At 42.2% G+C, this 24,835-nt stretch overlaps 1 protein-coding gene across 1 annotated transcript in view; it reads left to right on the top strand.

Moving 5' to 3' along the window:
• csmd2 (CUB and Sushi multiple domains 2) overlaps positions 1-21,411 on the top strand; it is a 224,401-nt gene extending 202,990 nt beyond the window's left edge. The window contains exons 56-71 of the mRNA XM_041052918.1: positions 1,260-1,448; positions 2,319-2,492; positions 3,735-3,917; positions 7,144-7,320; positions 9,110-9,289; positions 9,508-9,681; positions 9,837-10,010; positions 11,145-11,218; positions 12,122-12,233; positions 12,578-12,757; positions 14,195-14,260; positions 14,458-14,619; positions 16,475-16,587; positions 17,217-17,304; positions 20,503-20,635; positions 21,252-21,411. Coding sequence (XP_040908852.1) covers positions 1,260-1,448; positions 2,319-2,492; positions 3,735-3,917; positions 7,144-7,320; positions 9,110-9,289; positions 9,508-9,681; positions 9,837-10,010; positions 11,145-11,218; positions 12,122-12,233; positions 12,578-12,757; positions 14,195-14,260; positions 14,458-14,619; positions 16,475-16,587; positions 17,217-17,304; positions 20,503-20,635; positions 21,252-21,411 — 2,339 coding nt within the window. The remainder of the gene's footprint in view (positions 1-1,259; positions 1,449-2,318; positions 2,493-3,734; positions 3,918-7,143; positions 7,321-9,109; positions 9,290-9,507; positions 9,682-9,836; positions 10,011-11,144; positions 11,219-12,121; positions 12,234-12,577; positions 12,758-14,194; positions 14,261-14,457; positions 14,620-16,474; positions 16,588-17,216; positions 17,305-20,502; positions 20,636-21,251) is intronic.
• Positions 21,412-24,835: the final 3,424 nt, after the last annotated feature.

Raw genomic sequence — 24,835 nt, 5'->3', positions numbered from 1 at the left:
GGGTGACCGGGGTCCCCCACTTCTGAGTGGAACAGAGATGAATTACCTCAGCCCTTCTTCCCCTCTCAATTTTATTCTTCTATTCCTTTCATCCCTTCGCTTCCTCTCCCCCTGCCCACTGGGCCACACGCAAAAAATTTACCAGGAGGTCAGTCGTTTTAGATGACTGTTGGATCGCTTTTGAGCCCATGCTGCCCGAGCACATTTATTCAAAGCTGAATTCCAAGCTCGGAAAGTCTCGTGCTGAAGCAGCTCCACTGCTTCAAATACGCTTTGTAGTGTTATTATGCAGTAAGTTGTAAATGATGGCACAACGGGTCAGCTCTCTACTGGAAGGAATACATTATAATAGGTATTTGGGGGGTGATTTAGCTGTGCTGGCCTGCTTTGAGAGAGCTTTTGGGCCCATTAGCATACAATGGGTTCATTTTGGCTGTGGCAAAGGCACACTCGTGGGGGCAAGACTGGCAAGGCAGACCGGGGCATAATGGCTGTGTGGGCACTCCCAGGCGGTGTTATAGAAGCCATTAGAGTTTTGGCGTCATAGTTCACATTTAGTTGCGATTCACAGTATAGAACAGCAACTGCTACACACCGTACTCTGACTTTGTTGAGGCAGTGTAAGGTTTTGGTTTGTGTCTTGTATCTGAGACACTCAAGATGGATTGGTGCTGGTGGCATTCATAGCCTGACATTCTGTCATGAATTTTAATATATTCTGCACCATCAGGGTCTCTTCCTCTCTAACTCTGTACCACACCCCCCTCGCTATCCCTCGCTCCTCACTCATCCCTCATTCTCCTCTTCCCTAACTCTCTCCATCTGGTGCTAAACTGACATGGTGCCTCTTCTCCTGCGAGCTCTCCATCCATCACCATCTCTGCACCACTGCGGCCAGCAGGAGACTGGCTCTAATGAAGCAAATGTTTATTTCCGGAGACTGCCTCCTACTTCATTTGGACTGGGGTGGATGGATGGATGCTGGATGGGCGGAAGTAGTAGATGAGGAAAGTAATGGACAGACAGAGTAAATCCATGAGAAAAAAAACTGCTTTTAAAATGGGCATGTTCCCTGTGAGAGAGAGTCATCTATCTGTATCATGGTTGAAAAACGAGATCCTAGCATCAAATTATCATCTGAAAATGTAATTCAAATAATTCAAATGAGTTAAATTGAACCTGAAATGCTCACACAAGATGTCTTTTTTTTCCTCTTTGTCTTTTTCATCCACCTCACCCCCTGTTGTCCCTTTCCTCAGTCGTGAACTGCACAGAGCCAGGCCATGTAGAGAACAGCATCAGGCAGGTACTGCCCAGCGGGCCGCATCGCTACAGCTTCCAGACCACTGTGTCGTACCGCTGTAACCCAGGCTACTACCTGCTGGGTACCAGCTCCATCTCTTGTCAGGGGGACGGCACCTGGGACCGTTCCCTGCCCAAGTGCCTGTGTGAGTACCTCAGGGGTTGGCTGTAAGAGGCACTGCGTGATTTCCAGTTGTTTTTTTTCCAAGGTATATTGGGTCAGTTTATACAAGAGGTGGGTAAAACTGCGTAAACTGGCCAGGCAAGCACCCACCCCCACCGCTCCACTCAAAGAATAAAGAAAAAAATTCAGTCTAAAAGCTGTTGTTGTCCTTTATGTTAGTGGGTGTGTTAAACATCATTTTTAGCAAAATCATTGCAATAAATATACAATAAATATTTCCTACAAATAGCGATTAGTGATTTTTACAATTATTGAGCCTACATTATTAGAGCCATGACAATTGTTTAGTCTATAAAATGTTAGAAATTAAAAAAAAATCCAGAGCCCAAGTTGAAAAGCAGCAAATTAACACCTTTGTAGGAGCAAGAAACAACACATTCTCAATACTTCCTTTAATAAAAATGACTTAAAATAATCTACCAATTATCATAATGGTTGGCTATATTTTTTATAATCTTCTGAGCGACTAATCAATTAACCAAATAACCATTTCAGCTGTACTGGGTTAACCTCCATTCAGAGTAGGAAATCCTGTTTTCCAGTTGAAATCTAAGCATACTCAGTGTGATAAAGTTAGAAAACACTCTGATGAAACATAGTCTCTTAATCAGTTTTGTTTCTCAATCAGTTTTGTTTTGATAAAATACTTGGTCATGTAGAGGCAACAAACACAAATCCAGTGTAACCAAACATTAATACTGTGTCATTTTGCTAAAACAAGGCCATAGATACAGTGAGCGGTGTATTTATCACTTCCTCACCACTGGCCTGGAAACATTTCCATTTGTTCATTGTTCTGTGTTTCTCTCATCTTTCTGCTCTGATTGGACAGTGGTACTGTGTGACCGCCCCAGCATGCCACCTTACGCCCAGATATCAGGCGACCGTCGGACAGTGGGCTCAGTCATCCGGTACAGCTGCATCGGCCAGCGTACCATCATCGGCAACACGACTCGAATGTGCCAGCTGGACGGCCAGTGGAGCGGCTCACCTCCACACTGCTCTGGTACGGAAAACTACACCCAGATTGACTGACCGATGGTTTGGAATAATAAAACTGAAAATAACCCTATTTTGTAAAGGAGAACGCTTGATGGTCTTAAAAAAAAAAAGATTTGAACAATCAGCATTTAATTGCTAATATTTGGAGCTATGACCCATCCTCTCATCCTCGTCTCCCCTTTCTGCCTCTAACACTCGATTAAGTCAGATGTAATCTCACCATCCAGTCACAGTCATGCCCTTGTAACACCAGGCCAACAAATAAAGAGTTTGGGTGGCAGCTGTTAGCAAGTAATGAGCGAAGTAGGTGGACCAAAGATGGAGCTGTCTGTCTGCTCAACAGGCCTCAAGGGCAAAGAGAGTGTCCTCCATAAAACTGCTTTAATCTGCTCATATTAGACTGAGGAACAGGGACGCCCACACCTCAGGTGGGTTATAAAGCCCTGCATACTTCACCTCCCCTTATAGTGATTCGCTTCAAGGCCTCCTGACATGCATGCAAAAGGCCATGGGGGTGTCCAAACATGCGAACGCATATCCACAAATACAAACACATTCACAAAGATGTGACAGAGACTCACAAAGTAGTGCACACAGAGAGACCCATAAGCTGTGTGACAATAAAATCGCATGCTGACAGTTTAATGTCACAATTCATGACGCTCATATATATCCTGGGGATTGCTAGTGTTCTTTCAACGGGCAATAAACACATCCTTTTTATAAAGATTTCCCTGACTTTCTTAGCTAAGCTCTATTAAAGTGATGTTGACCAGCTCCTTGTAAAATAAGGAGCACGAGCAGTACACAGCAGTACTAAACGATTTGTGATTGTTTTAAATTGAGAACGTGGAATTATGTAGAGAGGGGCAAAATACGTGTCGCGTCGATGAATCGTTTTCCGCATTTTCAGCATGTTGAACAAATAGATATAATGAAACTTAATGTATTTGGGAAGCTAGTCACTCCTCAGGGAGGTAGGGGTATATTATTTTCCTGTTGGATGGCAATCGGGTGGGAGAGGGGGTCTGTGTTCCCGTTCTAATCGCATCCTTATTGTGTTTTAATATGAAAACATCACTCATGTGGAGAGTACCTGCCTAACGTGTGTTCTCCACGGGAGAGGTAGTCTCATATAGTCAAAAATATGAGCTATTTTTCTCGCTACATTTGTCACGTTTATAAATATATATATATATATATGCTTTTCTTTTGTTTTTTTTTTTTGTTTTTTTAATCTTTCCAGGGGAGTCTGCTGGGCTGTGTGGAGATCCAGGTGTACCTGTGCATGGAATCCGCCTGGGCGAAGAGTTTACAGTGGGCAGTGTTGTCCGCTTTAGCTGTGAGCCCGGCTATATGCTGAAGGGTTCACCAGAGAGAACCTGTCTAGCCAATGGGACCTGGCTGGGAACCCAACCTGAGTGTCATGGTAAGGAATATATATGTGTGTTTTTTTTGTTGTTGTTCTTTCTTGTCTGGCAAGCATAGACCGATAGAAGGAGGTAGTGGGTCACATTAAAAAAAAAAAAAAAAGGAAACCCATATGCACTATTTATACAGCTGAATCACATCATGCTCAGCATTTACATGTAAGCTTTTACCACAGTGCATGGCAGGAGACTCTGGCTGGTGGTCAGAGTTACATTTCAGCAGCATAAATATGGATTTCCGCCTTGTTGCCTCACCCCTCTCCCACTCAGAGATGCTGGAGGGGTCATCTCCATTTGTTTCATGTACTTGGACAAAACTAACATGTCCTGTGGTGGTAGCTGTGGGAATGTGAAGCACTGATAAAATTCATTCCTGGTTATTTGGTTTTTATGTAACCTAGGCAAGAGCCTTGTGTGCAATTCGGGTGCTTACTTGGGTGCATTCACAGCAGGTGTGAAGCTCCACAAAGCCTGTGGATTATCATGTTATTTTCTGTGTTTGAATCTCAAGGTTTCTCCTCCAAGTAAAGAATTGATTTAGGTTCCAGCTTTTGCTCGTGGCAATGAGCTTTTGGGTAGTGACCAAAAGGGAAAAACCCTTTAGGGAATAAGCAGAGCATCTTGGATACTGAGGATGTTGGAGCAGAGCAAATGCCCCTTTGCATCAAAATCAGTCAGTTGTTAAGAAGTCTGATCAGGCTGCTGACCCCTGTGTGCATTGGAAGTATTCTGGACATGTCCAGCTGGAGACCCTGCAGCAGACCCAGAGGACTATGGAGAGATTACATATCTCATCTGGCCTGGGAATGTCTTGGGATTCCTTACAAGGTGCTGGAGGACAACGCAGGAGAAAATCATGTGTGGGCTGCTGATTAAAGAGACCAGTAATGAATGAACACGGGATCTAACCATGTAATAACATGTGAAACAGAGCAGCTGAGTTCTTAGTTATGAAGTTGAAACTGATGTTCACTGAACTCTACATTTCATTTTGTTTCTTTTCAGTATCTTGTCTTTCTTTCAAGCTACCTTTCTTCTTCATTTGCTCAGAAGTTTGTTTAATTCCCACAGCATTAGGTTTACAAGCCTTTGTATGCATAGATTGCAATTTCAGGGGTGATAGACACCCAAATCATTCCCCCGATTAGAGTTAATTGTGGTGTTAGAGGATGTTTTAGGATGTGGGCACTTTACTAATGAGTATTTATATTTTCCTCATCTCTGCATTTATAAGCGTTTTCAGAGCTAGCTGATCTCAAGAAATCCCACCACTGAACTGCACTTTTTGAGCTTCTCTGCACTCAGAGATTGTGGTTAATACTTTAGTCACATTCACTGATGCTTCCTTGTGTAATTAGATGCTTCATTTTAAAACTGATTGAAAGACACATCGCAAATGTGCAGGCGTTTTGTGTGTGTGTTTGCCAAACAATTTAAAGTAATTAAACATTAGAGAATGGGGGGGGGGGCATAACAGAGAATGTTTTCCTTGTTGATATAACACCATATTTTTTAAGTTTTTGTCATTGTGCAACATTGCATTCATTCTGCTGCTAACACCTGAAAAAGCCGGCTCTCTGAATGTGTATTGTGCGACCTATCGATTGGGCCCTGCGCTATCCATTATTACTGCTGAGACAGGACAAAGACATTACAGACAATGAAAGAACTAGAGTATAATTCTTCTTTTTCCACCGTCAAATAACTTGCATGCAGCCGAAACAATAAAAGAGAAAGAGGCTGTTAAAGGTGATCTCAAGAGGTGATCCTGTGCAAACGCTTTGAAGTGTGCGAATTTAGCCTGATTCAGATTAGAATCATATCAGTTACTGTCACTGTGTGGTTTATTTTCACATTGTCCTTGCAGCTGTTCTTGGCATTTCACAGCATCTATTTTTTTTTATTTTATTTTATTTTTTGCCTATCAGGGTTGTGTTTCAGATTCATTTTCCTTTCATATTGGGTCAGGGTATACTGCATGAACAGGAAGGGTATGTCCAAGGGTTTTTATTCATCACCTAGAAGCACTAAAATGATTAAACCATCCATAATCTCAGCAGCATTTTTATACCTTCAGGTTGGCAAGTTTTACCATCCAGTTATATCTACCAGTTATTTTGTAATATTTCTTCCCTACTCTTTTCTTACTCTCCAATGAACACGACTCGTTTTCTCTCCTCTTTGCTGCATGCAGTGTGTTATTTCCAGAAGCTTCATCATGTTTCCCAGGCTGTTTTCACTTGTGGTCTTAACACCCCCCTCATGCACACACATACTCACACACCCACATACACACATCCCCCTCCTCTCACACTTCCACGGCCTCCTCTCCTCCTCCTCCTCCTCCTCCTCCTCCTCCTCACCTCCACTCAGTCTCATTCCCTCTGTGGTGTGTGGTATGCCTACTAGCCGAGGTTGTCCACCTGTTCTTGGTTGGCACAGACTTCAAGGGCCAGGCCACATCTGGTCATTACGGGAGGGCGATGCCCAGGGGGCTCTGAGGGCCCAGGGCAAGCTGGAGACTGTAATGAACAGAACCATCGCTGGCGGCCGGACAGACACCAAGGGATTTTCTGAGCAAAGGATATGTCCATCAAAGCAGAGTTACTTATGAAGTAGGACGCAGGGGAAGATGATAAAGATGGTGTTCGGGTGAACTGAATGAAAAACAAAGGGAAAGAGAAAACAAACCAAGTGAAGATGCGTATCAGACCTATGAAGGAGTATAAAAGGGATGTAGCAGGACACCAACCTATGTTTAGTTTAGTTTGAGGAAGTCTTATTAACATACATATATCAAGAGCATTATAAAACTCAAACTAATATGGACAAAGCCCCTTTTAAGGAAACTAAACCTTTTGTAATTCCCTGAATATATGCAAAGAGGAACACAAAATGTTTTTGGTGGCGATTGATTGCCTTTATTGATCACTGTCTAGAAATTATACATGAGTCTAACCAACTTTATTTACTACTATTTTGCTGGGTAACATAACGTAATTAGATGTTTTAGGCATTTAGGTTGGGGAGTGGACAAAATGCTTAGAGGGGGAAAAGTCTGCAACGGTACAGTGCCTACACTCCTCAACTCCCATCCTTATCTTTATCCCCAATCCATACACACACACTCGATACAGTACACATACACTTTCACCACTGATTCACTTGGGATGAATACCGCCTAATCCTTGTCTGCTGCCATCTCTTTTTCTCCCTTCTTTTCAGTGATCTCCTGTGGAAACCCGGGAACTCCACGGAATGCCCAGATCCTGATCCACGACGGCCTAACGTTTTCCAGATCCATCACTTACGCTTGCAGGGAGGGCTATTACTCTACCGGCCTGCTCACGCGACACTGCACTGTGAACGGGACCTGGACCGGGAACATGCCAGAGTGCTCAGGTGATTAACAGCTCTCACAGAGGAGGAACCTTAGTGTATCTGTATGTAGTTCTCATCCTTTTATCCATATTTGAATGGAGATTCGTGCTCCAGTGTCAGATGCTTTCCTGTTTTCTTTACTTATACATGTCTGAGTTGTGTCTTGTGTAAATGGAAGATAAATAGGTAATATTATCCAAGACATGTTATGTAAGAAATGCAGGGGAACATAGAAGTCATGTTAATCGCCTGTAAAAGCAAATATCTTTTAGCAACGAATGACTCATGTTATTCCCTGGATCAGCAGGAGGACACTGGCTCGTGGCGTTGTCCACTCGAATGGCACAGGCCTGACTGACAGCCCTATATCATCATGTTTCACAAAAGACACACAGCTGCTGTACAGAGCCAAGAGACCCTGGCAAATAGAGGTCACTAAGAGAACCAGTTCCGTCTGAATGGAGAGGATAAATCCTAAGCAGCACCATTATGGATTTCAGAACTCAGTAATCCATAGGAGTGAAAGGGTACATGTTGACACATTTTAGTAGAGCACCTCCAGCGAGACCTGAATAGAGGCACTTTTAGTTCAATGATTCCTATTGATCTGAAAAAAAAAACCCAAACTATATGCTAAAAGGGATTTACTTGACAGAGGAGGTGGAGAGTCCCCTCTTCACTGTAGCTGTAACTTACTTACTGCGAATGAAATTTACACATTTTATTTAGCATTTACAATCCCGAAGCAGAGACAAACCAGTGACAAACTAAGAATATATGGGTGCAAGAGGAGAGATTTTCGCCATGTATCTCAGCTCTGCAGGTATTGTTACAGAGTAGATAGACCCTGTGCCTGCAAGCAGCACACCCTTACCAAACCAGTAGGACAAGAGCTTGCTATATCAAAGGGAGACTCTACACCTCCAAGAGGCCCAGTTTCCTCTCCCTACTGGAATCCTGGTCATACGCCTTTAATAATGCATTTTTGTCCCAAGGAAACTTAGTGCAAGTTTTCCTTCTGTGCCCTGGATTTTCCTTCTCAGACATTTACAGCAGAACTGAGCTACGATGCTGCTGAGTCACACAGTGGAATTCTCACTGTTGTTACTCAATCACGCTGTTTTCCCCGCAGGATGTAAAAGTATGATCAGAGAGAAATATGGCACATTTCGGAGCCTGAGGGAGCTACTGTAGAGGGACACCCTTCACAAGATGTAGTCTCTCTACATCCTAAAGGCACTAAACTGTAGACAATCAAAGTACAAGGACAGCTCTTTCTGATATAAAGCATTAAATCACACCATGGGTGACTGTGATTGAAAAATCTGCCTGCTGCATAGTAAGTAATATTTCTAAGCACATATACGGTATAAATTTATCATCCAAAAGTGGTTGTCCATAAATGAATGAAGTGCTTATTGCCTGTGAAGACAACGACGTCGCCTTTTAGATTAAGTTTTGTTGGTGTGGTGAACTGCTCGGGTCAAGTTCATTTAACAGTTCATTAATTTTGAGGTTCCATCCAGTGTGCAATTCTAAATACTTTGTTGTTTATATTTCATCCTGAGGGTGTGATATTGATTTCCTGCTTCACCGTGTACCGTCAAATGTAAAACAAATCAAATCATCAAATAGTATGGTTCAGACGTGATGAGGTGGTGAACTTTTCTTTTGAATTTTCTTTAACCCTGGCAAACTTCCTCTCAGCATCTCTCCCCTTGTGTTCAACTACATCTGCTGCCGTTGTCCCGTTGTATTAGGCAATTTAATTCATTCTCACTTGTTGTTACTTTTTATATTGTTTGAACAGTAATCAACTGCGGTGACCCTGGAGTGCCAGCCAATGGCGTGAGGTTAGGGAATGATTTCACCTACAACCACACTGTCAGTTTCCAGTGTTCACCTGGTTTCACCATGGACGCTGACCGTGCCTCCACTCTCATCTGCACCAAGGACCGCACCTGGAACGGCACCAAACCACTCTGTAAAGGTAAACTGCAGCATGGTGATAAGATAAATCTACAAGACATTATTGGCTACAGGAAAGGAAGGAGTGATTATGGAAGGATAGAGCAAATGGATAGTACAGAAATTATAATAGAAGTACTTATTTTCCATTACACTAATACTCACTTGGAGTGGAGCGTATCACCTCATTTAAAATAATGTGAATTCATGGTCCTGCATTGCCTCTTTTTCTCCTCGTAGCGATCGTATGCGGTCCACCACCCACCATCCCTAACGGACAGGTCGTCGGTACAGACTTCACCTGGGGCTCCAGCATCAGCTACGCCTGTAACCAAGGTTACCAGCTGTCCCTGCCCACTGTGTTAACATGCCAGGGCAACGGTAACTGGAGTGGAGAGAAACCACAGTGCTTCCGTAAGTGGCACCGTGCTGGAATGCCCAATTACATTACATGTTACATTGATTTGTCTCTGAGGCTACATTATGTATGACATCTCACCCTCAACAAGGTTGGCAGATCACTTCATATTCCCCTGTTCCTCTCTTTCCTCCCTTTTATATCTTTGCAGCTGTGTTCTGTGGAGACCCAGGGATACCAGCCCAGGGGAGGAGGGAGGACCGAGGATTCACCTACCTCTCCTCTGTCTCCTTCTCCTGCTACCCACCTCTTGTCCTGGTGGGCTCTGCCAGAAGATATTGCCAGTATGATGGTATATGGAGTGGCACGCAACCCTCTTGCATAGGTAAGCTGCTATTCCGTTCATTTATGCAAAGCCCAACATATTGAAAGAGTTAGAAAATAGGGTTTGGTGTAATACTTGGCATGCAAGGCGGGTTATGACGGTTGCTGGCATCAGTATGCACGACCTGTGGCCTCTTTAACCAGAGCACAGAACATTGAGTATTATATGTAATTACTTTTGATATGACAGTGTGAGAAAAGCCACCCACTGGCTTGCTTATATTCTTCCCCCTTATGTTCTCTCTTGCCTTTTGCAATCAAGAAATAAAGCATGCAAAAACCATTTAACCTAGTTAACAAGCTATATTGATTCCGTTTTTCAATTCTGATCTGTGTAATTAATTAAAACAACCCAGAACATTTTTTTTTTTCCACCAGTTTCAGAATGACTGTGGGTTCAGTCAAATCTTAACACACCATGTAGACAGTGTGTGGAGAAGCTGTTGGTTCTTTTGTAAAACTGGCCCCAGTATCACAAAAGGGTCTTGGCCCTCTCCCAGCCAAAATATTTCTTACTGCAATAAACATCTTTAAACGAGGAAGAATGATACGATTTAATTTAGTGTATAAATGTGAATGCTGATGAAGCACTCAAAGAAATCACGCTGTGCAGACAAAAACACACTGAGCATAAAATAAAAATGCTTTGTTCCAGCCCTCAGGTCAGTTGTGATATTTGAGGTTAAAGTAGGAAGCTGGAAAATATGCACACATGCAAACCTTTGACCCGATAATAGTTTAAACATTAATTCATTATAGCCATGGGTGACCAATAATTCCACTGCCTATGCATCATTTATCAGCCAGTTTATTTTAGCCACTGATGAAAATCATAGTGCCTGACATGTGGGAAAGGTTAAACTAAGATTAAATGATTAATTTAATCAATAACAAATAGAACCTGTGTTGTACGTGTACATTATGTAGCCACTGCTGAAATTACTTTACAGCACTTCTTGCAGCACCTCTAAGGTTGCTCTATATGTACAGTTTTATTGTCATGATTAGCTTTTTGAAGCTGCCTTGATCGCCCTGACACACTCTCTAGGCTGTAAGGGGAAAAAAGATCCAGTGAAAATTGCTTTAACATGAGAGTAGTTATTAAAGACGTGTTGTGTTTGCGTGTGTGTTTCAGATCCCACTCACACTACCTGTGGAGACCCCGGCAGTCCTCTCTTTGGAAATCAGAACAACAGTCAAGGCTACCAGGTGTGAACTTGTGGCCACACAGGAAATTGAATTCATATATTGAACAAAAATTTAATTAAAGCCTGAGAGGGGTTTTTTTAAAACTTGTGTAGTGTAATGTGTGTTTTCCTTCCTTTATTATTGTACCATACATTTTTCACAGTGTGAACGGCAAGGTTAAATCAATGACTGCTTCGAAACTGATAATATAAGGAAAGCATACTCAGCTCAGAACCTTCACCCTTCTGACACCATAAGGGATGTTGATAATATTCTCTTCTTCTGAGCTCTGTGTTATTTTCTGTACAGAATTTAATGGCTAAGAGTCTACATGGCTTGTGGGCTTGAATACCTTTGATTATTACTACTTTAAATACGTATTCATTGCAAGTAATAAGCCATTTTTACTGAGGGCAGAAGTGAGAAAAGCACAGGTGTAAATAATCAAATGAAGGATGGCTGAATTCCATTCAGTGCAGTGCCCACGCTGTCATGGCTCACTGTGTTTTTTCCCACTGACACTTTCAAAATGTCTTCTGTGAAAATGGCCTTTTGAAAAAAATATATTTTTAATATCACACCCACAAAGTCAGATGTTGAAAGCTCCCCAAATTGTTTCCCACTGTCTTGATGATTTAATAAATTACACCAGACTTACATAGTATTACATGACAGAACATTGGCACCAGCAGCATTGCTTAGTTTCAAAGAGGAGGCTCTCAGCTCTGTTGCTCCATGAATTCAAGATAATATAATAATAGTGAACTCACAGAGGCCACTACAAGAGAGCAAAAACTATTTTTGGAAAAATAAACCTCGCCCCAAAAAAATGACCATTAAAGTACCACTTGTGTGTGCAAAATCAGCTCAGTGCTTTCATTGTGAAATCCACATCCTCTCACCCACCTGTGTGTCCTCTTACAGATCAGCAGCACTGTGTTCTTCAGCTGTAGAAAGGGCTACTTACTGCAGGGCTCCATTTCTCGCACTTGTCTGCCCAACCTCACTTGGAGTGGTTTTCAACCTGAGTGCATTGGTAAGCTCACTGTCTGCTCACATTGCAAAAAAAAAAAAAAAAAAACCTTACATATAGCTGTGTGGGAATCATAACTTTGAGCAAAACTTTGCTTTACTCAGAATTTGACACCTACATATCCCATATACTCTTCCTTAACCCCACACCTCCACCTTGGCACTCTCTTTCACTTTTTCTCCTTTTCCTCTTCCACTTTATTTTCTCTTTTTTTGTCTGTTGCTCCTCTGATCCCTCTCCCTGCTCTTCTCCTCATCCCAACTTTAACCTGTTTCTCTAAAACCCCCACTCTCTTCTGCTTTGGTCCCTTAAACCCCCCCCCCCCCCTCTTTCTCGCTCCTCTCCAGCCCACCACTGCAGCCAGCCGGAGCTGCCAGCCCAGTCTGATGTGAGAGCCATTGAACTGCCATCCCTTGGCTACACGCTGATCTATACATGTCAGCCCGGCTTCTACTTGGCCGGAGGATCAGAGCACAGGACCTGCAGGTCTGATGGGAGCTGGACAGGGAAACCACCTCTCTGTGCAGGTACAAACATGGTCACATTACATCAATAAGGGAACATGGAGAAATACCTGATATTAAATATGCCAAGACATGGACACATGTGCAGCCTCTATGCTTTTGCAGCTGCTCAATTTCTACATTATCATTTACATGGCCTGCTGGTCTGGAAACACACATGCATACATACAGGCACAAACACGCACACAGATTCATGGCCACCCAGTTTCCCGGGGAAGCACACAGATGTATCACACACTTAAAACACTTCACCTCTTGTTTATAATGTTCAGTTTCCATTAGCAGCGTTTATTGAAACCATTGGGGTCCATACTGGTACGGGATTTAGTGGTGTCTCAGGTTGGGAAATTGGGGATTCAGCTAATGTTGATGAATAGCTCTGTTAACACTTGCTTATTCTCAGACACATGCCAGGGTAGAATGGCCCATCCATCAAACAATTACACTGCATGGAATTGCACACACACACACAAGCTTTGAAACATTAACAAGGGTGCAAAACCTGATTAGGCCAATCTATCCCATTGATTAGGTTAGCAGAAGTACCTCTTACAAATGGTGAGGCAGTGTTAACAAGGTCTAGCAGACAAATAGACTGCCATTAAGACACCCCTAAGCTTTGGCCTAAATACATATAGGAAAAAAATAGAGTCATCGACACACAATTATCTAGGGTAGACGAATGCTAATGGCTTAAAGAGAAAGGCGTACTAGAGGGGGATATCCGTGTGATGGATTCCATGCCAAGCTGTTGCTGAAATATGGAGGTTGATGTGTATTTTTAAGGCCAGGCCATTAAGAGCGAAGGCAAGAAAGAGGACTGGCCTTAGCACATACAGGATATTAACAGCGCCTGTGGGCGCTGTGATGGAAAGGCAGCTCAAAAGACTGGCAGCTAATAAAGTCGAAGGCTGAAGGAGTGTGTGGATATGTGTGCTTGTTTGTGTCTGTATACATTTATCCAAGGTGATGTTTGTGCTCATAAACTAGCATCAGCATACATGTCTTTGTTTGCAGGTGTGTGGATAGGCCTCTTTGCTCTGTTTGTCTGTGTGGGTGTATGTTTACTACTATGGTGTGTAGACCTGCAGCCCCTTGTGAATAGTCAGGCATTATTAAAGTGCTTCCCTTGAAGCTGCAAAACTGTGTCTCTAACTTAGCCGTAGCCCTGCGGGGACACCCGGGATGCTCTTTGACACATGAGTCAAGTCCTGACGCAGGCAGCCCTCACTCTGGCCACCACAGGGCTTATTTGGCGTGGAGGTGGACAGGGGGTGCTGATGGTGACATCCTCCTACTTCAATTACCTCAGAGCTGTTGTGTTTAAAGTGAAAATTTGATGTTTTCTTCTCCCTTCCTGAGGCATACGCCATGCCTGTTTACGGGATAAGCTTGTTAAGTGTTTTCTTGTGTTAATTTTTGTGTTGTTGTTCTCTCCAGCTGATAATCGCCCAAGTGGTAAGAGCCCAGTGGGGACAGTGCAGGAGCCACCCTCCAAATTACCAGGTACGGCAGGTCTTTTTTGTGTTTCAAAAGAGTTTAATATCACTCAACTTAAATTCATTTGTATTTATCTCCACTGCAGCATAAATCAGAATAATATATCCTCTCTGCTAATAGTACTTGTCTTGTGTCATTGATTCATTCCTCCTCTTAGCTTAAATGTGTAATAATCAGTTAAATAACCTCCCTCCCTCTTTCAGTTCCTGGTGGTGTATTTGCCAAGAACTCTCTGTGGAGGGGATCCTATGAGTACCTGGGGAAGAAGCAGCCAGCCATGCTCAGCATCACTGCCTTTGAACCCTTTAGCAACCGGGTTAACGGGACACTCATCGACCACAGCGGAGTGGAACTCAAACTTGCCGGTTGGTATTTCAGAAACAGAAGTCACAGCCAAGACCTTCAAAAAAAAACCCTCTTTCTCTCTCACACATACACACCCTGGATTGCATTTTATCCAAACAGACCATTGTTAGACAAATTCAAGGCAGCACGAGGAGCAAGAAATGAATGTGATCCCTGCATGGAGCAGATCATTGCTGCTGTTACAAAACAGCAGCCATTTTATTTTTTATTTTTTGCCTGTGGCATAATCACCGTGCAGCTGTGATCATTAAGACGCAAATTTGCATCAGTCACGGCTTGGACACTTCACTCCTCTGTACCTAGGTGCTATCAATCTTCATCACGGTGTAGTAAAAATTAGCTTCTGCAGCTACAAACTTGAGCACCACACTCTCTAATGAAAACAATGTTGTCTAGTCAGACATGAGGATTGTTATTGTTTGTGTGTACAATCAACAAGTAAAATTGCTTTATTGTAAAATTTAATGTTAAGTATGAATGTTCACACCAAATTTTCACAAAACAGTTTTTTTATGAATACAATGTTTGTCTCAAATACCAAAAACTATTAAAAACAGCCACTGCACTGGGTGAAATTCTAGAAACATACCTTTGGTGGTTGCGGCCCAAGAGCTGAGTTTTAACTTCATCTGTCCATAGCATCTGTTTCCAAAAATGACTCTGGCTTATCCAGATGTTGCGTTGCAGACTTCAAATGTTGACCTTTGTGATGAGGTCGCAGGTAAGGTTTCCTTCTGACAGCATGTTAGACCACGTTTGTGCATCAGCACTGCACAGTGGAACAGTGCTTCAACACTCCTGTGTCAGCTAAACCTTCCTGCAGCTGCTTTGCAGTCATATCGGGGTTGTGCTTCACCTTTCTGCCCGTGAAGTTTATCTGAAAGATTTCTTGGTCTTCCTGATCTCGTCTTCACTTCCACAGTTCACCATAACTGCCATTTTTTAATGACATTTTGGACAGTGGAAATTTCAAGCTGGAAGTGTTTTGATATCTTTTTACAGTCTCCCCTGCTTCATGGGAATCAATCAGCTTCATTTCAGATCCTCAGTCGGTTGCCTAGAGGAGCCCATGGTTGTTGAATGTTATCACAACTTTTGAAGTGTCTGAGAATTTATGAGCTGTGGAAATGTCATCAACCGACAATTCCTAACGACAATGACGAGTCCTAATGAGTCCATTAAGGCCTAATGAGTTAATGGAGGCCTGAGTGTTTTAAAAATGAGTAAAATTAAGTAAGTCAATTAAGAGTGAGTCAAACCATTCCAGCTTTAAGTCAGGTTGGTAAAACAGTGGCAGCTAGACAGAGCTCCTGTTTACAACGATGCTATCTTAAAATCCTTTTAGTTCACAGCCGTTGTCTTTCATGATGTGACGTCCCGCATTTTAGTTGACTGATTGTTCTTGACATTCAATTGTCTACGTTTCGGTGCTTATTGTGTAATATGTCTTCATGTCAGACAGTGATTTCCTATCTCCATTTTCTACACAGATTGATGGACTGTGAAAACACCAGGGACGATGGAAATAAGTCTAAGACTTTATTGTCCTGCCCCTGACAAAATCTGATATGTTGTATTTGAGAATAATTTGGAGTGTTGTCAGTAAATCTAGGTGCCTCAACTTTTGTGAACACCACAGTTACTTATTAATTTCTTCCATTTTTGGAATTCGTGAAATAAAAAGTAACAGTGACACATATAATAAATTCTTTTCACTTCAAAAATCAGCAAAATGTCATTTTTCTAGCGGTTCCCAAATGTTTTCATATATGTATCTGTATCACATCACCCCTTTTTAGGTGGTTTCAGTGTGACTCTTGCTCCTAAATGACTGTAAACCTGTTTTTCCTGTAGGTACATATAAGAGGGAGGAAGCTCAGCTGCTGCTACAGGTCCACCAGATCAGAGGCCCCGTGGAGATCTTCGTCAACAAGTTCAAAATAGACAACTGGGCCCTAGACGGACATGTAAGTGCAAGATCAGGGTCGGGCTCAATACAACACCTCTCTGTGTAACTGTGGAGATGTTACATCCCACTCACACACACACACACAAACACACACCTATACTGTGAAATATGCACAAGCACACATACACACTAACCTTGTCACTCTGGGGAGATGGAGGGCCCACAGAGAGTTTTCTCTTTAATTAAAATGTCAGTTAAATCATTGCCTGGTAATCAGGACTCGACAGACCCCCTCCACTCCTCTCTCCCATATTATCGCCCAGCCTCTAATGCACACACACTCCTGATATAATTAAAATAGCAGGCCACAGTATATGTGTGTGTCTGCCTCTGCATGGGTTTTTATGTGCACGAGTGTTTACGTACGAGCTAGTCCCGTGCAAATTGGAGCAGTCCTCTTGTATAACATGCTAGTGTGTGCGCAGCGCGGCTGAGTGTGTTTATGTTTGTGCTCTTGAGCAGAAAAGCGTCATATTAAATGTCAGCCATGAGAGCGCCTCTCAGTTCCTTTGACATGATATTTCATTTTCTGCGTGCACCAACTGCTGACACTTTGATGATACGGCCCTTTGTAAAGCCTGGATGTGACACATGAAGTGTTTGTCTTCCGCTCCTCTCTCCCCCTAGGTGTCCTACATCTCCTCATCCAACTCCTTTGTGTACCAGGGATTTGTCAGAGGGAAAGGCTTTGGCCAATTTGGTCTCCAGAGACTGGGTGAGTGAGCTGTCCATTTGGTTATAGAAACCACAGTGTATTTTTCCCCGTCAAATCTGAAATCTTTCACTTACAATATTCGGTCAAGTACCATAAGTATTTGGACAGTTAGACGTTTCTTGTTCTTCAGGCTCTGTGCTTCAGCGCATTCAAATTTGAGTAGGTTTACATCAATAGACATGCTCAAGTCGTAACAGAAGCTGTGTTTGACAGATGAAGTGGTCTCCTTTGGGCCACGAGCTCTTTTCCATTTTTCTCCCTTTTTTTCTCTTTCCAATGTTTTGATAGAGGCTCATTTTTGTTTCATCAGCCGGTGCTCCTCGGTCTACCAGGTCTTTTGCTATTTTGTATTTTTCCTGTGCTCACCTGCTTTTGAAGAAAATACCCAGCTGCTGCTTTTTTGTTCTTTTGAGCTTCATTATTATCTTCTTCACTTGCATAGTCACCTCTTTACTCCTCAGATGGACAGACAGCATCACCTCAATCTAAATGGCAACTCCCAGCTCTCCATCAACTCGTGTGAGCTCTGTTGTGCTGAAGTTTCCTGAGAAACCTATAGTAGTGTCCAGTTACTTTTGAACCCTTGCAATTTGAACAGTAGGTGTTAAAAGAGCATTATCTCCCACAGAGGTCTTTCTATATTGATATAAACCTACTCAAATTAAAGCTGTGGCTTTGAATTTTAATTTTAATAGTAGTATCCATTATTTTATTTCAACTTGAATATGCTGAAACACAGAGCCCGAAGCACATAATTATGGTCTGGACTATATGTAGTGTCCTTAAGCAGAGTTGCAAGTGTTGTCACAGCACGTAATCTGCTGTGTTGGATTTGTAATCAATTACAAATGTGAAAACACGTCTGCAGAATGTAGCTGTGAATCCAGCATAAAGAGGCAAACACAGTTCACAAACATGATTAATAGTCAGAAAATGATATCCACATGCACACACTCCTCCCACACACAACACAGCTAAACACAATCAGTCCTTAGAGAGTTTGTGGGTTGCCATATCAAGTAACCCCACATCTTGCAGTTTTGATACAGTAAGTATCCGCCATTCTTTGCCCACTTGTCATTCTTTGGTTCCCTTAGCAACTTCAGCTCTGCTGTCATAGGTACAGAACTTTTTTTTTTCCGAAAGCTGCAACCATCCATATATTCTGCTTCATGTTTGTGACCTAGAAATCCCACCCACGTGATCCTCCTCGTGATTTTTTTTTCCCCAACATTATGTATACAGCAAATCCTCACATCCTGACTCCATGGATCTGGGTGGCTGCAGCTGTTATATGTGTGTGTGTGTGTGTGTGTGTGTATGTGTGTGTGAGAAAGATCTTTATTACCTGGTTTTCCCCATGGTTTGATGCACCTACAGCTGCAAACACTTCCCGCTCTTCTGTGTGTTCCACATGTGGAAGAGAAAAACAGAAAATGTAAAAATCCACCTTCCTGTGTCGATGTGTATTTTAACTGGTGCATTTGAAACAAATGCTGGAAGTTTGTCAAAATGCTCAAGAATAGAAAAAAGGATGGGGGGTGTTCTTCTTATTCGATTTTTGCCAGTTCACAACATTGGTGTACTGCTGCCACCCACTGTTACAGTCCATGGTACCATAAGTGTGAACAGAAAAAATGCATTAATTAACTAGCATGAAATATGCAAATCATCCAAAAAAATAAAAAGCCATGATATCCTGAGAGATAAGGAACATTTTTGGACATTCAACATCACGTCTTTTTTTGACATCAATCTCAATTTTAGGCTTTTGTATACATCTCCATAAACTGGACTCACTGAGTGGACACATAAGCCTGCAGAGTCTGATAATACATTAAATTAAATATGTACTTGTGTTCTCCCAACGCTAAACTCTCCATCAGCACGTCAGTTGTGGTTAGTTAAAAAATTTAATTTTTCAAGTAGCCTTGACAGCCTGTCCTCGTGGCTCACAGTGTTCAGAAAAGAAAGGCACACATGGACAAATAAGAGAATAAGCTGAATGTTTGTGAGATATGTGACTACAGTTACATTTAAAATGCAGCTTAAAGCCTTTACATTCAGATTCTTCACTCCCTCATATGTGACATTGATCTTATGTTATGTAAACCTATGTAAACAGTTTTCTTTTGACTCATGATAATGATGAAGACAGAATTCACTTGAATTCAGCAGCTTATAAATAGCAAAGCCCAGGTTGGAGTCACTTTCATACTGGCTGTGGACAGACTGAAGTGCAGGTGCAAAAACAGATCGGATCTGAGCAGGAATTTGGAATCGAGCATGAAGGTATGCGGTGTTAACATAGATTAAGTGTGTGTATGCACAGCGAAAGGTGTGTGAAAACAGGGAAGATGTGAAAATCTACCATAATGAGAAAGGTGCTTGAACAGCAGGTGCAGACCCCCGCCTCCCTCTGCTACCACCCTGCCACAGCACACTGACTGAGTAAACAGCTCTTTATTAATACAGAGGACCGGGGCTGGTGCCAGGGTATTCATGTGTATGTGTGTTTAAGTGTGTATGAGGGAAAAAAACGGATATGAGTCTGGGAGGTGGGCTGGACTTCTTGGAAGTAATCCTGCTCAATTTGTCGACGTTGGCGTGTTGTGTTTTAACTCGGTGATGGTGTAACGGCGAGTGCGGTGAGTGTGTTCGTGCATCTGTTTGTGTGCCCGGGCTCATCCGACGGGGGGCTGATTGGCAAACACTACAAAACCCACTAATTGAATTCCTTCTTGTTTGTCACTTGTCCTTTATTGGAGCTTTTTTGGCATTCTGTGGCAAACAGGTGGGCTGTCACTCCTCCACTGTTGCTGTTGCAGACGCGCACCTCCATAAATGAGAGAAAAAAAAAAAGAGTTAATAGCCGTCGGCCTTTGATGTCAGTAATTAAGAGTCATTGTGAGGATAATGGAATTTGACTTTCCCAGGGGGAAATGAAAATAAAGCATAGAAATAAACGTAAAAAAGTCACTTGTCTGTAAATGGAGCGCTCCTTGTAGCCTTCTTCAGTCATTGCTGTTCATTTTATTGCACTTTTTCTGTTCATTTCACTTTTGTGAACTTTTGTTTTGTTGTTTTGTTTTAATAGTGTCATTTACAGGGTTTAATTCTAATATCTGCTGCTGAAGTCATTTTCTACTGAAGTCATGCTGAAGCAAAGGCTTGACGTCTCACCTCTTTCTCTTCCAGAGAGTTTGGATCCCAGCAGAGACAACCCAGGCTACAACTTTGCCTCCAACAGCAGTTCAGTGGCAGCAGCCATCCTAGTGCCTTTTATAGCAATGATCATTGCAGGCTTCGCTTTGTACCTCTACAAACACAGGTAAGGCTCGCACCGTTGGTATATTTCACACTGCTGCTTCATCTGCAAGCAACATGGTGAAGATACTCTGGTGCTGATGCTGATACTAGTTCAGGAATCCTGCTTAAATTGGAAGAATGTTAAGTCAAGGGTTACTTCACCTCTGCAAAGTGAACTGTTTTTAGATAAGAATCTTACATTTGCTTGATTTCTTTCGCAAGATAAATTTGCACTCACCCGCTAAGATCCATTAACTTAATATGGATTTTTTTCAATCCACAAAGTCAAATGTTGACCTCAAAATGAGGAAATCTTCCTCTGTGACAGAGAGAATCTCCTCTCCCTGCTGAGAAAAAAAAAAAAAAAATCTGGTTAACCAGATTGAAGTAGCAGGTTGAAGCTGAAATAGTAGATTGAAGTAATGATGAGTGAATGAGTCATTCAGCAAGTCAACTTGCGACCCATGTGTGATCTTCACACTGCTAATGTGACAATTAAAACAGATTTTGTTCCACTAATTAGCAGTATATCCAAACCCCACTGGGGACACACATCTCTCTGCTGTACAGTGGATGTGTTATCCACCTTTAACGTGAACACGACTCATTGTTTATTACGCTGATTCATTTCATCTCAGAAGAAGACCCAAAGTCCCCTTCAACGGCTACGTGGGCCACGAGAACACTAACGGACGAGCTACGTTCGAAAACCCTATGTATGACCGTAACATCCAACCCACTGACATCATGGCCAGTGAGACAGAGTTCACAGTCAGCACAGTGTGCACAGCTGTATAGCAACTGCTTCCTCCAGAGGTAAGGAATCAGACTTGAGGGGGTCATCTATATCTGTATGGTAACAGCATCCTGAGTTAATCGCACATGCGAGGCATCGAAACTGCTGAAGCAACAAGACACAGACTAAACTAAACCTGTTACACAATCCCTCAAGAATTTTCTGCGGATAGGAAGATCTGTGATTGGATTTCTTCTGCTGCATTTCCTTTGATCTGTATCTCTCATATTAATGAATCTCATTTTGGTTTGTTTATACTTTATTGGAAAAGACAGAATATATGTTGTATTTTAGCACTTGAGAATATTACTTTAATGCTTCTGTCCTCTTTCTCTTTGCTTTTCTTCATCTTTGTCATCACCGTTTCGGTTACTGCTCGCCTTCTTTTTTCCTTTGTTTACATTCTATTCTATGCATATTTTCTTTCAATTTCTCTCGTCCTTGCCCTTCACCTGCCACGCATCGTACTGTCCCTACACACCCTCATCTTTTGTTAGATTTTTTTGCATTCATCCTTGATTCAGTTAGGGGAGGAGAAGTGCACCACATCTTCGCCTGCCTGCCAGAAAGAGGACATCCATAGTTCCTTGAGCAGAGGGCAAGACAAAGATTATTTTATTCGCTGAAATACATTCAAGAAACATCTCCAGTGGCGAAGGCTCTCACCCGCAGGAGACGAGAGAAAAAAAAAAAAAAAGGAGAAGAGAAACCATGTGAAGACGACAGCGACTGTAACAAACGCCCAAAGCAAAATGCTTTTTGTAACTTTACATGGTTTCCTGATCATTTTCCATATATTGAGGAAAAGCTTCCACCTGAAACTGCAGCCGGAGTAGCAGGAGTACTGCTGGAAGCAAAGCTGTGATGACTTTTCTCACCGCCCGCCGCCTAAACCCAAAGGGAATTTAATGGTCAAATTTAAGTCAACAAATTGACCTGTAGCTAACAGAGATCTCTGTGCAAGTGAACTGTACGGCGGACAGCCCCTTGCTGGCCTGTTGTGTGAGTCAGAGAGAGACAGTCTGGACTGTTTCGATTCATATTTCTCTCTGTTTTCTTTTTCTTTTTTTCTTTTTCTTTTTTTTTTTTTTTAATATATATGCTGCTTGCTTTCTGTGATGAGTAATTGGGAACCCTGCTTTTTCCCAGCTGTCTGCTCCCGAGGCTGCTGAAAGGTTTCATCAGAGGCCCCTGGTCTCTGGCTGAGGGTGAATTAAAAATTCAGTGAGTTTTGAAGGCCATGTTGAAGACACACATTCTATCTTTACTTTCAGAGCTTGACTCAGTCCTTTTTTTCCCTCTTCTTTTTTTTTTTTTTTTTTAAAGCAGGGGTGAAATTCTGCTTGCTGAGGCAGCTGTGTCCAGAGCAGGGGTTGAAAGGTAGCTAGGACTGCTGAAAAAAAAAAAGCACTTAGTGAGAATCTGTGGAGAGAATTTACATGTATGTGTGAGTGAGTCAGTGTGTGTGCGTGTGTGTGTGTGTGTGTTTCTGCACACGTTTGTGGTGGCTGTATCTGCAATCTGTCCTGAAATATCTCCTGTCCTGTTTTGGCCCCAAAGATTCAACCAGACACATGACAGATAATTTGCTAAAGTTTCTTCATGTTTTTTTCTTCTTTACTTCTATGTTATTTTAAGAAAAGCAAAGCATTGGGTTTAGGAATTTCACTTTATGTCTGCCTGGATGCTCTGGACACAAATAAATGAAATGTCTACCCAGAACCAAGTACTGACGACAATGTACAGATCCTCCAACAGAACCAAACCTGAGGGCTGTGTGAGTCTCCAGCTACGTTTATCCTCTTTCTCTTGGTTTGCAGTGATTTGTGTGAAATCATCGTCTGGGAGACACTGAAAAAGACGTGTGGATGGACAAAATCCACCTCTCGAACTGATACCCCTAAATCAAAGTGTTAATCAAGAGGCAGTGCTGTTAGATTTGCTTCACACAGGCATTGGTTACAACCGTCCACTGTCGCTCTGAGGTACTTGAGGAGAAAAAGACTGGGTCAAAGTTGGGACAGCACCTGTGATAATTCCATGGATATACAAACGTCTTGGGACCACATCATATTTCACTTTTTTTTTTTGTTTTTCCTGCTTCAGATCCAAAAGTCAGAGCAAAGCTGTAGCACCGAGTTACAGAGCAACAAGTGGCACATTGTCTTCAGAAAGACATATTCTCCACTTTTGACTTTCTTTTTTTTAATCCTTGATCCTCCTTCACACGTCTTCTCCGGCTTGAAGGTGGTACTCACTGTACATTTCTGAGCTCCCTAAACTTACGCCTTAGGAAAACAGAGATCAAAGAGCGGTCATGTTCCAACTCCCTCGAAATGTTCAGCTGAAGGCGTCTTGAGTCTGAAGAATGGATGAGTCAGTGATGTTATCCCTCTGGATTACATTCAGGTCTTTTCCTCTAAGTTAACTTCTGACAGTTCCATCCCTTTGTTAAAAAAAAAAAAAAAGAGCAGCGTTGTTTTGTTTTGCCTTTTGCTCATCATGAAAATGTTGCAGAGGGCTTCCTCAGAGCTGTGACAGCAGGGGAGTCGCTGCCATACTGATTACTCCCATGCATTCAGCTGGAAATGATAAATATGATATGGAGGGGGGAAAAAAAGTGTTTGTGCTTTTAATGCTATCACTCCTCAAATCTGTGGCAAATGGGGAGTGATGTACAGAAAATATTGTTTTGAAAGTGCAGCACAGGAGGGAACTGTCATCAAACTGACACTCTGATACCGAACAGCAGGAGTCTACCTTGGCTGGTGAATGACATGCCTGAGGAGAGGAGCAGATTCAAAACATTAAGGCTTTTGTGACCCTTATAATGTGTGTGTCTGTGTGTGTGTAAAAAAAAAAAAAAATGCGTCTGAGAAGGAAGGAAACCACTGGATTTCAAACACCCTGCTCCCAGCTATTTACCACTTACCGTCCCCATACCTGTGTATCCCGTGGACGCTGAGTGGGGTGAATAGTGCTCAAATTTCACCACAGCAAATTGAGACATTACATGCAATTTGCTTTAATTTAGCCTTGCCTCACTGTCATATCGAATCCTGAATTCATCTTACCATTACCTTCATCTTACCATTATCCGGACAGATCCTCAATTATGTAATGTGTGACTGCCCAGGAAAGCAGTCTGAAACATCCACACTGCTTTGATTTATCATGCATCCTTCTTTGTTAGTGTTGACACTGCTGGAAATTAGGAGAAAAAATCCGACTTGCATGGATTTGTTTTGGTACATTAGCATATACATTATATATAAATGCAGCAAAGTGGTTTTCACAGTCAAAATCAACCTCCATACCAAAAGTTTTTCTTTTCTTTTTTTTTTTTTTTAATGAAGTCGTTACAATCACCTACAGTACATAATTTCCCTCAGAAATTCAGGCCTTTGAAACCAATCACTTTATTGT

The sequence above is a fragment of the Toxotes jaculatrix genome, chromosome 13, assembly GCF_017976425.1.
Source record: "Toxotes jaculatrix isolate fToxJac2 chromosome 13, fToxJac2.pri, whole genome shotgun sequence".
In the NCBI taxonomy this organism is placed as follows: Eukaryota; Metazoa; Chordata; class Actinopteri; family Toxotidae; genus Toxotes; species Toxotes jaculatrix.
This window is presented reverse-complemented; position numbering and strand designations above follow the sequence as displayed.